The sequence below is a fragment of the Maylandia zebra genome, linkage group LG17 (genome assembly GCF_041146795.1).
Source record: "Maylandia zebra isolate NMK-2024a linkage group LG17, Mzebra_GT3a, whole genome shotgun sequence".
In the NCBI taxonomy this organism is placed as follows: Eukaryota; Metazoa; Chordata; class Actinopteri; order Cichliformes; family Cichlidae; genus Maylandia; species Maylandia zebra.
The window spans coordinates 16,477,193-16,493,022 of record NC_135183.1 but is presented as its reverse complement, the minus strand read 5'-3'; the positions used below and the strand labels follow the sequence as shown (position 1 = coordinate 16,493,022).

Genomic DNA, 15,830 nt, shown 5'->3' with positions numbered 1-15,830 from the left:
TAACTGGCAAAAATGCAAGAATGTCATGCTTTTGCAATCAGAATTATGTGATGGCTCGCTGGTGCCCAACACATTTTGCTTTTTCAAAAATAACTCGATAGAATCTAATAGGCTCCTCCTTCATGTGAATGTTTTTTTTATTTATCCATTTGTGTTTGTGTTATTTCAGGTATTATATATGAGTGAGTATATACAAGTAGATGAGTGTGAGAATGCCTGTGTCTTTGTCACAAATGTATAATGAGGGTGAGAAACTGCAGCAATGCCCCGAGGCAGACAGATGGAACCAGGACAACCGCACCAGCTGCAGCCCCCAAATGTACCAATGACCTGAGACCACACATCCCGGTGACTTCTGCACACCCATCCCAGCAGAAGGGAGGGAGGCCCCACATGAGGTGACAGCCACAGAGGACCAGAGGCAGTGGACAGTCGATCCTGCTAGAGGCCAACCACCCTGGTAAGAGTTGAGAGCATGGCCCCAGGCACCCAGGACCACCCGACACCCAGCCATCCTACAGGTAGGATGCTCAGCATTACCACCTTTACAGTTCCACTCGATCAGACCAAAAGTTTCATGTTCAAAAACTTTTATTTCACACAAACTTTAAACATCAAAAACATCATCGTCATGGCAACTCTGTAACCCAGCTGAGCTTCTACACACTGATTGGCTCTTGCTGGTTGTGCTGACGTTTGACCACAAAGACCTTCTGACCAGAGACCGTCACCGTGTACACAAAGTCGTCCAGGATCACTGCAGACACACACACACACACACACACACACACACACACACACACAGGTTAGTCCATCTGAAGTCACAGGGTTCCACCTGAGCTTTGTATCCCATCATGCAACATGAACAACATGCTCATCAAATACATGAAAACGTTGCTGATGATGATGCACCAGGTTTGAATCATGTGACAGTGATGACATCATTAACAGGTCTGAGAAAAACAAAGCAAAACACCTGAGTCATGTTTGTTTTTACTGAAGCTGATAAAGTGACCGTGCAGGTGTATTTGTGATACCTGACATGCGTTTGAAAGGTGGATCAGCTGATCCTGATAACCTGAAGCGACTTGCTGTTCGAACCATCTGCATCATGACACCTGCTGTGTGCTCGTCATTCTCCAGCTCGCCTGCAGACTGATCAGTAATCAATAATCAATCACTTTGATCCTCTTCTGATCAATAGACTTAACTCAACTCTTTAATCTATTTTAATAATCTGAGGATCCATATTTCCCCCCGTTTACAGCACTTTAATAATCCAGAATAATCTGAGAAAAGAGCAGAGTTCAGCTCGCAGTATCAAATGTGAATTCAGTTTAACCTGTAGAAATGTTAAATGAGCTTAAATCTAAATGGAGTCTGGTCTCTGTGTGACCAAACTAGCCTGAGCACCAGACTACTTGCAGAAATCACCTTATTTAACAATGAGCGTGGTTAAATAAAGACCAAACTGCACTCATAAAGAAGTTCTTTGTGAACTGAACATCTGAAAGCTCAGAGAGACTCACGGCCAGGACACCATCCTCACTGATGACCAGGTACCCAAGCTGGTCCGGGATCCGCTCCAGACCCGCAGTGAGCGCCGCTGTGGCCTGAAAGAATGACGACATCATCAGGATAACATTATGAATCTAAAAGGAAGTGATGTTTGATGACTCATTGGTTCACTGATAAACGAAGATCAGCAGAACAAGAAGTGTGTTTCCTCAGGTCGAAGCTTCAGAGACTCACTAAACAGCCTTAGATCATTCGTCCAGTAATAATTCTGCATCTTCATCAGGTACGACCTGTGGTCCTCAGGTGCCAATGGGGTTACCCATTTAAAGATGGTTTCTTGTTTACCATGGTTACATTCGTCCTGCATACATGACACACACTCCCCGTTTCACAGGAACACAGTTGAGACCCCAGGGCGCAGGTAAACCCGCTTCGAACGTCACTCCCCCTCCTCTCTGTTTGTACCACTCCCTTCCTGCAGAGGGCGCTGTTGCTGTCCCGCAGGTATTTGCATTGAGCCCGATTATCAGTGATTATAACTCTGAAGAGAGCTCCAAGCTTCACCCTTGGAACGCTCTGGTTTTCATTTTTTGAAGGGAAGCATTTCCGCGTGTTTATCCTCCTTGTTCATAGAGAGGCTAAGAGGACGCTAACAGCGTTAGTGAACGGCACACAGCGGACAGTCCGAGATCCGTGAACGCCTCACCGAGGCCCTGAACGCTGAATTAAAAAACAAACAAACAAACAAACAAACAAAAAACCCAAAACGAGAATCAAAGTAAAACTTTAAACTCACCATGTTCGTCTTCTTCTGCTTCTACAGCCCACAGCTGCGCATTTCCGTCTTTATCGCAGAGCCTCACGTGACTGATGAGGCCTTCATGTGCTGTCGGACAAAAGAGACAGACACAGACACTCACGCACAGTGCGGGACTGACGGTCGGTGCTTGTCCCGATTATCAAATAAATAAGAATAAACGTTTGTGACATTTTAGGAATGTTTGGATTAATGTCGAGGACGTTGCTGTCTAAATATGACCTCATTGTTGCCCGATAAAGATGAAAATAAAATAAAACACATAAATAAACGAGTGATGTTCATATTTTTTTTAATTTCTATAGGGGGCGCCATATTGAAGCGGAAGTGCAGGTCAGCTGATCCCTCACATGACGTGTCCCGTGAAGCTGAGTGTTTCTCTCCGGGAATCTCACCTGCATCTCCGTGATGGCCGGCCGCGGGAAACTGATCGCCGTGATCGGAGACGAGGACACGTGCACGGGCTTCTTGCTCGGCGGGATCGGAGAACTGAACAAGAACCGGAAACCGAACTTCCTGGTGGTGGAGAAGGACACAAGCATCACCGAGATCGAGGAGACTTTCAAGTAAGATGGACTCCACACACACACACACACACACACACACACACACACACACACACACACCAAAATGTGTTAAAAATCAGCCGATTTAACGCTCCTTTCACGTGTTTCTGTCAGTGTCACCTGACCGAAGGTCTCGGTGGTCCTCGTGGGTCAAAAGTCAGATCGGTTTTATTATAATTCGGACGGCACCAGCCTGGAACCGTATTAACCCCTCGGTGACTTCAAAAACACTGGTTGTAGGACAGGAGGCCGGCTGCTTTTTTTTGATGAAAATAAGAATGGATTCTGGTGTATTTGGGCCCAGTCTGTAACTACATCCAGCATCCTGAGTTTTCAGCCCTTAGATGATCTCGGATAGAGTGTAATGGATTGATCAGCCGATCAATATATTAATCCAGCTCTCAGCTAATCTCCATGAAATGAACTTAACCTGTTAAATGCCGTAAAATTAGAAAAGACTTCAGTCTGTTTCTGTGGATTCCTGAACCTGATTTCAGAAATCATTGTATTTTAATAGTTATTCAGTCTTTCTGACTTCATTAAAACTGCACATAAATAATCGCGATCTTTGTAAATGTAGCATGTTAGCTCTCACACCGGACTCTATTGAAGAACCAGAGCTTTTTATTAAATCTGTATGAAATCAGCATTTTCAATGAAGGATTTAATATCAGCAAAAATTTAAATACTTTATATTAATTATGATATTTTATAATATATAATCTTTTATGATTGCTTCACACATTTTTTCCTTTTGTTTAATTGTTGACTTGCATTTATCAGTTAGTTTCAGAGAAGTTGGTCTGGTGCTTTGGGGTTGTATTCCTGAAATTTTCCTTGATGGCCTCATGTGCTGTGTGACACACACCAGACTCCATTCAAAAATCAGCTGATTTCAATGATCACTGTTGAGTTTGGAAATGTTTTTGATATCTTAAAACAGACCAGCTCTTACAGAGATGTTTCAGATTAGGAATTCCTGTGTTCTCTACAAACTCATCTGCGAATATCCTTTACATCTAAACCTCTGTAACCCACCGTTAGAGACGGATGATGTTAAATTGACAATAATTTGAATTGTCTGACTTCCTGTGTTAAGCTCAGCAGTAACAAACAGACCAGAGAGAAATGTTAGTCCTCCGAGACTCTCAGAAACACCACGCCTTCATTTACTTCCTGTTACACCTCCGCTGGTTCTTCTCGGGTTCTGAGGATGTTAAATTGTGACTGGACTTTGGCGTGGCAGCCTGACGGGGCTATTCTTTTTCTTCTCCTCTGCAGGAGCTTCCTGGCACGTAACGACATTGGTATCATCCTGATAAATCAGTTCATCGCTGAGATGATCCGGCACGCCATTGATGCCCACATGCAGTCGATCCCGGCCGTGCTGGAGATCCCGTCCAAAGAGCACCCGTACGATGCGTCCAAGGACTCCATCCTGCGCCGTGCCAAGGGCATGTTCTCTGCCGAAGACTTCCGATAGACAGCGAGTTGCGCTGATGCGGTTCACAGATTTGTCCTGATGTGTTTGTGCTGTGATGTTTACTTTTATTTCCAGGAAGGGATGTATGCCCATGTGATCGTTTTTAGACCAAACCTGATTGAGTCATGTGACCTGCCCCTCCTCCTAGGTGTTTGTTCCAGATGTGTTAACTTATAAACGTGAACAGATGTGCGAATAAATGAATAAATAAACTTGTTGTTTAAAGTTATTTTTTGTTTAATTTGATGGATGCACACACGTCTACTCCTTGTTTCCAGCCTCAGGTGTGATGAGCTTTAAGGTTTAAACACCAGCAGAAATGGGCAGTGTCAGTCAGCAGCAGACAAACTCCTCACAGCGCCATCCGGAATTCTGTGTATTTTTGTCCTCCTGGTGTCTGTGTGGAGGTCCTTCAGTAACTTTCAAGACACCCTGGCCTAAACACCAGGATCCATGAACCCACAACTCAGAACATCTGTGAGCTGCAGCAGGGGTCACGACCTGAGAAATTCCCAAATAACTTACACAAAGGCCAGAGGTCATTCAAGAACTTGAGGATAAAGTTTGCTTGGTCTGAGCTTAATGAAGCTAACAGGAAGTCTTTGATGGGATTTTCATAATAAAGCTCCCTGTTATCCACCTGAGCCTCACAATGGAGGAGGAGAAATGAGCTAATCAGCAGACAGGTGTGAGTAAGCCAGATGTTTGATGCTGTTTATGATAGTTCATTTTCTGCCAACCTCTTCCACCAGCTAATCCGGAGGCAAGTGAGGCATTTCCCAACCAGTTGTGATTATTCATCTTAATTTCTCTAGTTGAGTAAATATCCCAATGTTACAGCAGAGCTGATTCAATAAGTTCTCACAAAGCACCATGTCTGCTCTTCTGTTCCTCCTAGGTGTTTTCATGACAAACGGCGAGCTAGCGGCACCATTTCAGATCAGATGTGTTCATCTAACCTTACTGTACAAGGAAGTTACATCTGACTGGATCACTTCCAAACTGGTTGCGAGATTCTTCACAACCTAAAACGTCTGATTGGATCTCGTATTGTTGATACATTTTGTCACAGTTTTTGTCCTTGTGCATTACTTTTTATTTAGTTATCTCATTTCTGTCAGAAAAAAATGTTGTAAATGAAAATAGGTGAAAAGTATTGTTCAGTAGATTTAACACACTTTCCAGCCTGTCCTGGGTCTGCCTTGGGACCTCATCCAAATGCAGGAGGTGCCATGGTCAGATATCGAAGGACCTCAGCTACCTCCTTTCAATGTGGAGAAGTAGCGGCAGTACTCTAAGCCCCTCTCAAATGACTGAAATCCTCACCCTTTCTCTAGGAACAGCACGGCCACCCTTCAGAGGAAGCTCATTGCTGCTGCCTGTACCTGCAACCTTATTCTTTTGGCTACTCCCCAGAACTAATGACCACAGGTGAGGGTAAGGGATATCGTCATCACTTTGAAACTGTGTTTTTGTTGCTTTTGATGCGCTAGAGCTAAAATCCTGAAAACTATATTTTTATCAGAGTGAAGCTGCTCTGTGTTCATCACATCAGACTTTAACAATCAATAAATCATAAACCTGAAGTCCTGCTGATCGATCACACACGTGTCTGTGAACTCTCCGTGTGCTTCAGTGTCTTTGTATCGTCAGCCTCAGAGCGAGTCCACATTAACCTGAAAGTCTGCACGCTTATGGGATGGGGCAGAGGCGGAGCCAGGCATTTGAAACACCCGGGGCTTAGCCCAAAAGGGTAGTATGCATGTGGGATTTTTTTATTTATTTTTTTGGGGGGTAGAAATGACTGAAAGATTAATAGGCTCTGTTTTGAGTTTTGTTCAAAAAAGAATGACTTCATATAGGAAAAAAAATATATATCACATATGCAGGACACCTTAAGCTAGGTTTTTAATTAAGCAGCAAGGCAGAACAAGGTCAGGGCTGTATCAAGACACGAGGACTAAACCCCAATTCAACCAGACCCAGAACTGATCCAGAATTAAAACAGGACTACAACAGTTCAAAATCAGGACTACTTGGGATTTAACCAAGACAGAACCAGAATCAGAACTATAGTAGCACTAAAAATCATCATAGACCTGCACTACACTTATTTTTTAATTCTACCAAAGTCCACTATTTAGATTGAGAAAAGTTTATATAATTATTTATCTTTGTTGTGCAAACAAGCCTGCAGAACTTAATAAATGTAAAATTTGAAAAATAACAAACCTAAAAAGAAACACTAGGTACGAGATACATGAGTACCTATGATACGGTGATACTTTTGGTAAACAACCATTTGACTAACATGTGTGTCTCACCTGCTCTTGTTCCATCTCTGTTCTGTCCCCATTCTCCTCTCTCTCCCTCTTTGTGCTGACAATCATCAAATATACAGTTGAAACCACATATTTACATACTCTTCAGATAAAAACACTTTTTTAATTGTAACATCAAATCAGACTAAATGTTTATTTTTTAGATTGATAAATATAAAAAACATATTTGTTAACTTTAAGAGTAAAGAGAGAAACTATCTGTATTTCTTAATTGTAAATTTGTAGTTCTAAATAAACTCTAAATGCATTTAGGACGTTTTTTACTCACTTTGTCTCTTCCACGATGTTATTTCTCTCTCCAACAACATAGGTTACAATTAGATTAGCATGACCAATTCTGCAAATTAGGCGATGACGTCATTTAGCGACTTCTAGCGACTTTTAGGACAACCAATAGCGATTTTCCTTACTGAGGAGTTGGCAACACTGGGTCATCTACTGATTGGAAGATTAGTGGTTCGATCCCTGGCTCCTCCAGTCTGGATGCCAAGTATCCTTGGGCAAGATACTAACCTCAAGCTGCTCTCTGATGCATCCATCAGTGTATGATAGCTAGGAAGCACTAAAAGCTTAGAAAAAAGGGTTCTTGGGTGAATGTGGTATGTTGTATAGAGGGCTTTGAGTACTCTGGGAGAGTAGAAAAGCACTATATAAGCATCAGTCCATTTACTTATTGATAACATTACACTCACGTTCGACATAAACTGCTTCCTGTCACAGGGTGACGGGGTGACCAAACAAACATCTCCTTGGGGGCTGGAACATGACCTTCCCTTGCAGATGTTTTCCCAAAGTTCAGCACTGTGATCTGAATATAAAACAGGAAACACAAACACAGCGAGGTCTGTGTGCCATGGAGTATTTTAACCCTTTACTACCTCAGGCTCTGTGGCTTTTAAACCCCAAAACACAATACGCCAAAAATTGGTCCACCTCAAGGATCAGGTCCCCCGACACAAACAGAGTAATATAGTGTACGCTGTTAAGTGCCAGCTTGATTGCCATGATTTATTCATTGGTGAAGCCAAACAACCTCTGGTGAGGCGGATGGCACAACAACAAAAAAAAGAGCTAACTTGTCAGGCCAAGACTCCGCAGTCTTTTTACACCTACAGGCCAGTGGACACTCTTTCAATGATGAGGATGTAACATCCTGGACAGGGAGGAACGCTGGTTTGACTGGAGAGTCAAGGAGGCCATTTACATGAAAAGGGAAAGACCATCTCTGAATCGAGGAGGGGGCCTAAGGGTACATCTTTCACCATCTTATGATGTTGTGATTGCAGCCATTCCCCAACTCTCTGTGAATAGTACTCATTGCAATTGATCAGTGGTCTTTGATCAATGATCATGACAATTTGCATATTGATGATCAAGAAACTGGCCTCACAGCCCATTGTTCTTTCAGTGGGCTGGTTTCAGTCATTGTGCAAATGTACTTTTTATAATGTTGGGGAAACGTGCAGTCAGCTGAGACTGAAGAAATCACTTGGATGAGTGACGAAATGTTTCTCCCACTGAAAACGTTCAGATGAACAGAACAAACCTTTTGGGATTTACTTACCAGGATGACTGAGCATCCATTAAGACCCTTTACTAGTTGAAACATTTTAGCAGGTTGACTTGCACAGTATGACAGGAAGTCAGCATGTGACTTAGTGGGACAGAGGTGTTCATCAAATAGCTGATGAACCTGTTCTCACAGCAGGAATTACTGCAGGTGACTTGTGAGGAGGCGGAGCCTTATCACACACACAGGAATATCTCTTACCTCACAGTGACTTCACAGGAAGCTAGCGGTTAACATAAAAACACCTGAGTTCGCACCTGCAGGTGACTCAAATGTTTAATGATGTTTCCCACAGACACTGAGAACTGATGACATCGCAGTGAGATCACTGCGTGTGAACCAATGATCTCTTCCCCGTGAAGAACAAACAGCGCCGAGGTCGAGCTGCTGATAAAACCCACTGTAAATAGTGAAACGACTCATCACTCCCGTCGGCCTTCAGCTGGCCTTCAGCCGACCTTCAGGCGACACTGACATGTTTCTGTGTAAACAAAGAGCAGGTTTAAAAGGCAGCAATGATGCCTTCAATGTCACTCTCTCTGATGAGGATGACGACTCTCTCTGCTCCACTCCAGAGGATGATGGTGATGATAATGATGATGGTGGTCTTTGTTTTGGTGACACCTCTTCCTTCTCCATGTGGACGTCTCAGGTAAGGTACAGGTGTCAGCTGGACTTCCTGTTTGTGTGTGCTGATTACAGAGATGTTTTCTGTTCTTTCCACAGACGTGAAAATGTGAACATGTCAAATCCTCATCTGGCCGATCACAACAACACCAGGTGAGTCTGACAGAAACTCTGGGTATTCCTGCACCAGCTTGTTAGAACTTTGAAGTAACATCAGGTATGAACATGTCATCTTGCTAAACTACATCCAGATAAACTCCCAGTCTTCTTCTTCTCTTTACTCATTTCACGTTTGTTGTAAAGAAATCAGATTACTTGGTGGAGTAAATGTGTACCAATCGACCTGCTGATTGATTGTTAAATGATCAATGATGAATCAACATGTTTACTAATAATTTCCAATCATTCAGCTCACTGATCATCAGTTCATTAAATCTTTTTGACTGATCTTCAGGTGTGAAACTCTGACAGATACAAAAGTAACTGTCTTGATGCATGCTCAATCATCCTAGTAAGGAAAAGTTGATTCTGTTTATTTGGACGTAGCCTTTTTAGTGGGAGAAACACTTCATCACTCACCCAAGTGTCCTTTTCAGTCTCAGCTGACTGCAGATTTCTAACCTTATAAACAGTACATTTGCCTTAATGACTGAAACCAGCACCACAGACGAACAATGAGCTGTGACGCCAGTTTCTTGATTATTGGTTAATGGCCATGAGTGCCATTCACAAAGAGGTGGGGAATGGCTGCAATTACAACATTGTAAGATTGTGAAAGATGTACGTTTAGGCCCCCTCCTCGATACAGAGATGGTCTTTCCCTTTTCACGTAAATGGCTTGTGCGCACTCAAGAGTGTACACTATGTTACACTGTTTGTGTTGGGGGACCGGATCCTTGCGGAACCATTTTTTTGCGCAGCGGGTTTTGGGTTTGAAAGCCACACAGACATGGTGGTTGGAGAAAATGTGTCTCAGCTGTTCCGCTACTCCTGACACAAAAGAGATTACTAGGGTTTTTGCTTAGGCAGCAGTTTTGCGTCTTCTCTCCTGGATCGCCTGGAGTTTTCTTTAGATGCTGGCCACTGTGTCTGTGGGATGGTGTTTGCTCTATGTTGTAGTGTCCTGATGACACCCAGTGGATGATGAGAGCCAAACTTTAAGTGACGAAATGTTTCTCCCACTGAAAGCACTACATCCCAATGAATCACTGAAAGGAGCCTGGAAACACGAAATGGTGGTGAGTCCAGGTATTTAAGCTCCATCGGGGGTTGTCCCTTAAGAGGGTCATTGACCAACTATTACTATTATATTGAGACCTTGCCTCATCACAAAGGTGTGGGTCTTTATCAGGGCTTAAATACCTGGGACTTTCCACTATTTGGTCTTAGAACTGAAGAAGCTTTTCGGATGAGAGGTGAAGCTTAAAGAAGTCCAGTTCTTTTCTTTCCAAGCTTCTTAGGTTACCATGACCTGGAAGACTGAGAACCAACACGAACATACATTGAGATGAACAGAATCAACTTTTTGGGAAAAGTAACTATAGTTTGAGTGAACCTACTGAGTTACTTTCTGAGTAACCATTTAAACTTGTGATGATCAATATGTTAACTAGTCATTAGTTTCATGTGTTATGTGTGTTATTAGTGTTCATGTGATAAAAATATCAATTCGCACCGGAGCATCAAGGGTCTCAGAGAATAATCCACAAATACACTGGAATTAAGTGGGAATAAAGCGGACGTCCTGTTGAACGACTGAGTTGTCACACGATGTTTCTAAATGTTTACTTATATTTAATTGTGTTACAATGATCGCTGTGAGCGGTCAGTGGAACATCCACTTGTTTATCACCTCCTCAGTAAGAGAGGATTTGTGTTGAAGATGATGTAGCCCATAGGTGTCAAACTCTGGCCCGCGGGCCAAATTTGGCCCGGAGCCTAATTACATTTGGCCCGCGAAGCCATACCAAATTACTATTAGAGCTGGCCTACTGGTATTATACAGCTAATATATATATTGTTTAGTATTAAGCTTTGCTTGTTCCATATTCAGTTTTTCAGCAAAACTTGTTTGAGTCCATAAGAAAAGATTCATTCTCATATCTGGAGGAAGATTTTTTTTTCAATAAATATTAACGTTAGCCCGCGACTTTGTTCCAGATTTGAATTTTGGCCCACTGTGTATTTGAGTTTGACACCCCTGATGTAGCCAGTCTATTTCCTGTTTCAGACTCGAGGCTAAAAAAAAGTCACACCTGTGAAGCTGTTTCAACTCTGTGTGAAAACTTTAATGAGGATCAGATTGTTTAAAGTTTTATTTTTCACAGCAGTGCAGAGGGGTTCACTGAGATTGCTGTGCGGAACAACACAGTAAAAAACATGGGAACCCACATGGGGAACAGCACGGAGCATGCCATGGGGAACAGCACCCCCACGCTTTTGTGAGTAACCTCAGGTTGCACCTAAATCAAGTATTAGGTGTGAATCCAGTTCAGAGGGCCTCTGCTTGTATTCAAGACTGATTCTTCCTCTGGATCACCTGTAAGACTCTGACACACTCACTCACCTGCAGCCCACTCAGGTCTGAACAGGTGCTCTCTGTCTGTGTTTCAGGAAGCCAGAATCAGTGTATGTATCTGTCACCACATGGTCTGATTGGCCAAGAAAACACCATCAGAAGTAGGGAGAGAGCCTGCTGATGTTTTTTGTTTTCAAAAATTACCTGAGAGTCAGGGCACAAAGTCACAACAGGGAGGCAGACAGACAAACAGAAAAACAAACAAACAAACAGACACATTGACAGACCAAAAGACAAACAGACAGACAGACAGACAAATGGACAAAAAGAAGACAAACAGACAACCAAACACCTAAACAGAAAATTAAGCAGCCAACTGAAAAAGACAAACAAACAGGCAGGCAGGCAGATTACAAAACAGACAAGAGAAAAAGACAGACAGGCAGGCAGACAGATAAACAAACATACAGATAGACAAACAGAAGCGGAGACAGGGACTGCTACAGAGAGGCCAAGTACAGGTTCACTAAAGAAGTGGACATTGCCAAACATCAGCACTCTGAGAAGATGCAGCAGCAGATCTCAGAGAATGACTCGGCCTCTGTGTGGAAAGGTTTTAGGAATATCACCAACTACAAGCCTAAAACCCCCCACTCCACTGATGACTTGCTCTTGGCCAACACCCTTAACGACTTCTACTGCCGTTTTGACGAGCCATCAGGCAGCCTTCACACCTCCAACGGCCCCAACAATAGAGGCACTTTGGACACTCATTCCCCCACCTCTCCCCCCTCCATAGAGCCATCACCACCTTCAAACTGTTCACCTACAACACCCACCTCCTCACCCCACACAAAAGAGGATTTCACACCACCTCCTCCCACCACAACTCTTCATATTCATGAAGCAGATGTGAGGAAGCAGTTTAAGAACCTGAATGCTCGGAAAGCTCCCGGCCCAGACGGTGTGTCTCCTGCCACCCTCAGACACTGTGCAAACGAGCTGGCCCCAGTGTTTTCTGGCATTTTCAACTCCTCACTGCAGGCATGTCATGTGCCTGCCTGCTTCAAGTCCTCCACCATAATCCCTGTCCCCAAGAAACCTAGGATCACTGGACTAAATGACTACAGACCCGTGGCTCTGACATCTGTGGTCATGAAGTCATTTGAGCGCCTGGTTCTCTCCTATCTCAAGACCCTCACGGCCCCCCTCCTGGACCCCCTGCAGTTTGCATATAGAGCCAACAGGTCTGTAGATGACGCCATCAACATGGCCCTACACTTCATCCTGCAGCATCTGGACTCCCCAGGAACCTACGCCAGGATCCTGTTTGTGGACTTCAGCTCTGCCTTCAACACCATCCTTCCAGACCATCTCCGAGGCAAGCTTTCCCAGATGAATGTGCCTGATCCCATCTGCCGGTGGATCACTGACTTCCTGACGGACAGGAAGCAGCATGTGAGGCTGGGAAAGAATGTCTCGGACTCCCGGACCATCAGCACCGGCTCCCCTCAGGGCTGTGTTCTTTCTCCTCTGCTCTTCTCCCTGTACACCAACTGCTGCACCTCCACCCACCAGTCTGTCAAGCTAATCAAGTTCGCAGATGACACCACCGTTATTGGACTCATCTCGGACGGGGACGAGTCTGCCTACAGGAGGGAGGTTGAACGTCTGGTGACCTGGTGCAGCCACAACAACCTGGTGCTGAATGCCCAGAAGACAGTGGAGATTATTGTGGACTTCAGGAAGCACACAGCCCCACTCCCCCCCATCATCCTGACTGACACCCCCATCACCTCTGTGGACTCATTCCGCTTCCTGGGTACCACCATCACCCAGGACCTGAAGTGGGAGCCCACCATCACCTCCGTCATCAAGAAAGCCCAGCAGAGGATGTACTTCCTGAGGCAGCTGAAGAAATTCAACCTGCCAACACGGACGATGATGCAGTTCTACACTGCAATCATCAAGTCCATCCTCACCTCCTCCATCACCGTGTGGTACGCTGGAGCCACTATCAGGGACAAACAGAGACTGCAGCGTGTTGTGCGCTCTGCTGAGAAGGTGATTGGCTGCAGACTCCCATCTCTGCAGGACCTGTACACCTCCAGGACACTGCGGCGTGCAGCCCGGATCTCAGCTGACCCTTCTCACCCTGGACACAGTCTGTTTGACCTGCTCCCCTCAGGCAGGAGGCTCCGGTCCATTCGCACCAGAACCTCTCGCCATAAGAACAGTTTCTTCCCCTCTGCTGTTGGACACATGAACAATAACCATATGACTGTCCCCGCCACTAACACATGACCCCACGCTGTGTCACTGCATCATTCTATGTTTGGCACTGATCACCACCTGCACTCATGTATATATCTTTCTACGTAGCACTCATAATTCTTATTCTCATGTATATATCTCATGTATATCTCATGCACATATCTTTCTACATAGCACTTTTAATTCTTATTCTTACTTTTATTTTTATTTTTTTATTTTTTTTCATGTCTATTTAAGTGCTATTTATGACACTGTTTGCACTGAAGCACCGCAGCAATTTCCTAATGTTGTAAACCTCAACATCTGGCAATAAACCCCATTCTGATTCTGATTCTGAGAAGACAGGCAGACAGACAGACAAGCTACCAAGCAGACAGACAAAAAAATAGATGACAAAACAGACAGAGCAACAAGCAGAAAGACAGGCAGATGGACAGAATGCAAACACAGACAGACAGCCAAACACTAAAACAGAAAACCAAACAGACAAAAGAAAAAGACAGACAGGTGAACAGATAAACAAACATACGGAAAGACAAACAGGCAAACAAACAGAAAGAAAAACAGACAGAGAGACAGGCAGTGTGGGATCTGAAAGACACGCTGATTATTTGGAAGAAGTCACTGAAGTACAACTCAGAAAGATCAATCAAAAAGAAAGAGTCTAAATAAGTATCAATAATTATTAAAGGTGTTCCTAGATAATTAATCAATCAGTTAATCAATTACCTGTGCCTTTCTTAGGATTCATGGGGCCACAGGTGCTCGGTGTGTCCTGGCCACCTGTGGGACAGCGAACCTAGTTGACAGATTGCAGGGTGGAGAGGAGAAGGCTGGCGACGCCACCGCAGACCCCTTTGGTCCTGGGAAAAAGTGAAGGGAGGCACCTGTTACTACTTTATCATCTTCATCATCATCAGCTCCACCTCACACTCACCTGTCTGAGAGAAAAACACAAGAAAACCTAACCTTCACACATCTGAGGATGCAAAGAAGTTAACTACAATTCTCAAGATCCATCTTACCAACAAACATCCAGTGACAGAGCTGCACGCCACCACAGGTGGAAACCAAAGAGAACCATCTTCAGTCTCACCTGTTTGAGTCCAACTGTGGTCACATGGTCCAGCACATGATTGACAGAGACTCGATGACTTTCAGCTCCTCCCAGTATGTATTTACATCTTATACTTTTATTTTGAAGGGGCCTGTCGCTGATCACTTGAAGTTTTCCTGTCGCCTTTTACGTGTCAGTTTGTGTCTCTGACATCAGAGACAGAAATTAAACAAAGCTATTAATTAACAAAGTTTGTTGGTGTTTCTGTGGAGCTGGTCGGAGTCACACTGAGCATGTGCAAAATGCCTACCTGTAAATGTGACAGTCTGAAATGTGTCCATGTAAAGAAAATCTGTTTCCAATAAAGTATTAAATAAAGTTTGACTCTCCCTGCATGTACAAAACTGACTACAGGTAAAAGTCAGAGGTCAAAGGTCAACTACACTTCTATAGCAGAGGAGTTGGCCTGTGCTGGACATTACCTACATCAATCTTTATTTACAGTCTATGATTGATTATTAAAAGTGCAGCTTGAAGCCCTTCTGGACAATCACTGTGATGCGTGGCTGTGATATAAAAGCTGCGTGTATCACGGGTCAATGATAAAAACACATTAAGGTTTTCTGACTTGTCACAAATTTGGGATTTAAAAGAATTTTTCATCCTGGCAGTTAAACTTCTCTGAGTGTCCCTAAGAACATCTCAGCTTCCTGTCCAGGTTCCAAGACACTAACCATCTTTGATATACAGTCTGAAGTGCAGACTGTTATATCTGAGTGTGTGTTATGTTGACTAAGCACAAAAACAAAGAAGAACATCTTTCATTTCATTTATTCACATTTCATTATGTTTTCTTTTTATTTCGGTTTCCTTGCTGGAGTTCATCAGAGGGTTTGTTTCTTCCGTTTTGACTGAGGTTTGTTAATAAAGCTGGTTCAAAATTAAGCAATAGCGGCACCTCTGGGTGTAAGAACGTGTTTGTCCTGGAGGTGGCAGCACAGGAACAGTAGAAACATCAGTGTGAGAGTCCACTTTGTGATTCTACTGTCACAATCTGA

The 15,830-nt window shown here is 43.7% G+C and overlaps 3 protein-coding genes across 4 annotated transcripts; 2 read left to right on the top strand and 1 right to left on the bottom strand.

Moving 5' to 3' along the window:
* Positions 1-573: 573 nt before the first annotated feature.
* Positions 574-2,456, bottom strand: lamtor4 (late endosomal/lysosomal adaptor, MAPK and MTOR activator 4). The gene is made up of 4 exons (XM_004564944.2): positions 2,315-2,456; positions 1,530-1,613; positions 1,038-1,155; positions 574-757 (listed from the first exon to the last, which is right to left on the bottom strand). The coding sequence occupies exons 1-4, from the start codon at positions 2,315-2,317 to the stop codon at positions 660-662; spliced, it is 303 nt and encodes a 100-aa protein (XP_004565001.1). The 5' UTR covers positions 2,318-2,456; the 3' UTR covers positions 574-659.
* Positions 2,457-2,668: 212 nt separating this feature from the next.
* Positions 2,669-4,613, top strand: atp6v1f (ATPase H+ transporting V1 subunit F). Its single transcript, XM_004564945.2, has 2 exons — positions 2,669-2,901; positions 4,183-4,613. The coding sequence occupies exons 1-2, from the start codon at positions 2,744-2,746 to the stop codon at positions 4,382-4,384; spliced, it is 360 nt and encodes a 119-aa protein (XP_004565002.1). The 5' UTR covers positions 2,669-2,743; the 3' UTR covers positions 4,385-4,613.
* A 4,126-nt stretch (positions 4,614-8,739) lies between these two features.
* On the top strand, positions 8,740-15,193 carry LOC143413121 (uncharacterized). 2 transcript variants are annotated; one of them, XM_076875529.1, is made up of 4 exons: positions 8,740-8,948; positions 9,023-9,076; positions 11,254-11,364; positions 14,460-15,193. In XM_076875529.1, exons 1-4 carry the CDS (start codon positions 8,812-8,814, stop codon positions 14,590-14,592), a joined length of 435 nt encoding a protein of 144 aa, XP_076731644.1. In that variant the 5' UTR covers positions 8,740-8,811; the 3' UTR covers positions 14,593-15,193. The 2 variants fall into 2 exon arrangements, with proteins under 2 accessions (XP_076731644.1, XP_076731643.1); XM_076875528.1 differs by having other exon boundaries at positions 8,743-8,948; positions 11,251-11,364; positions 14,460-15,192.
* Positions 15,194-15,830: the final 637 nt, after the last annotated feature.

Coding starts and splice junctions, on each gene's coding strand:
- lamtor4 (XM_004564944.2), bottom strand. Junction 1,156..1,529: donor GTGAGGATGGTGTCCTGGCC/GTGAGTCTCTCT, acceptor ATTACTGATCAG/TCTGCAGGCGAGCTGGAGAA. Junction 758..1,037: donor ACCTTTCAAACGCATGTCAG/GTATCACAAATA, acceptor GTGTGTCTGCAG/TGATCCTGGACGACTTTGTG.
- atp6v1f (XM_004564945.2), top strand. CDS start 2,744: ATGGCCGGCCGCGGGAAACTGATCGCCGTGATCGGAGACGAGGACACG. Junction 2,902..4,182: donor GAGATCGAGGAGACTTTCAA/GTAAGATGGACT, acceptor TCTCCTCTGCAG/GAGCTTCCTGGCACGTAACG.
- LOC143413121 (XM_076875528.1), top strand. CDS start 8,812: ATGATGCCTTCAATGTCACTCTCTCTGATGAGGATGACGACTCTCTCT. Junction 9,077..11,250: donor GCCGATCACAACAACACCAG/GTGAGTCTGACA, acceptor TATTTTTCACAG/CAGTGCAGAGGGGTTCACTG. Junction 11,365..14,459: donor AACAGCACCCCCACGCTTTT/GTGAGTAACCTC, acceptor TGCCTTTCTTAG/GATTCATGGGGCCACAGGTG.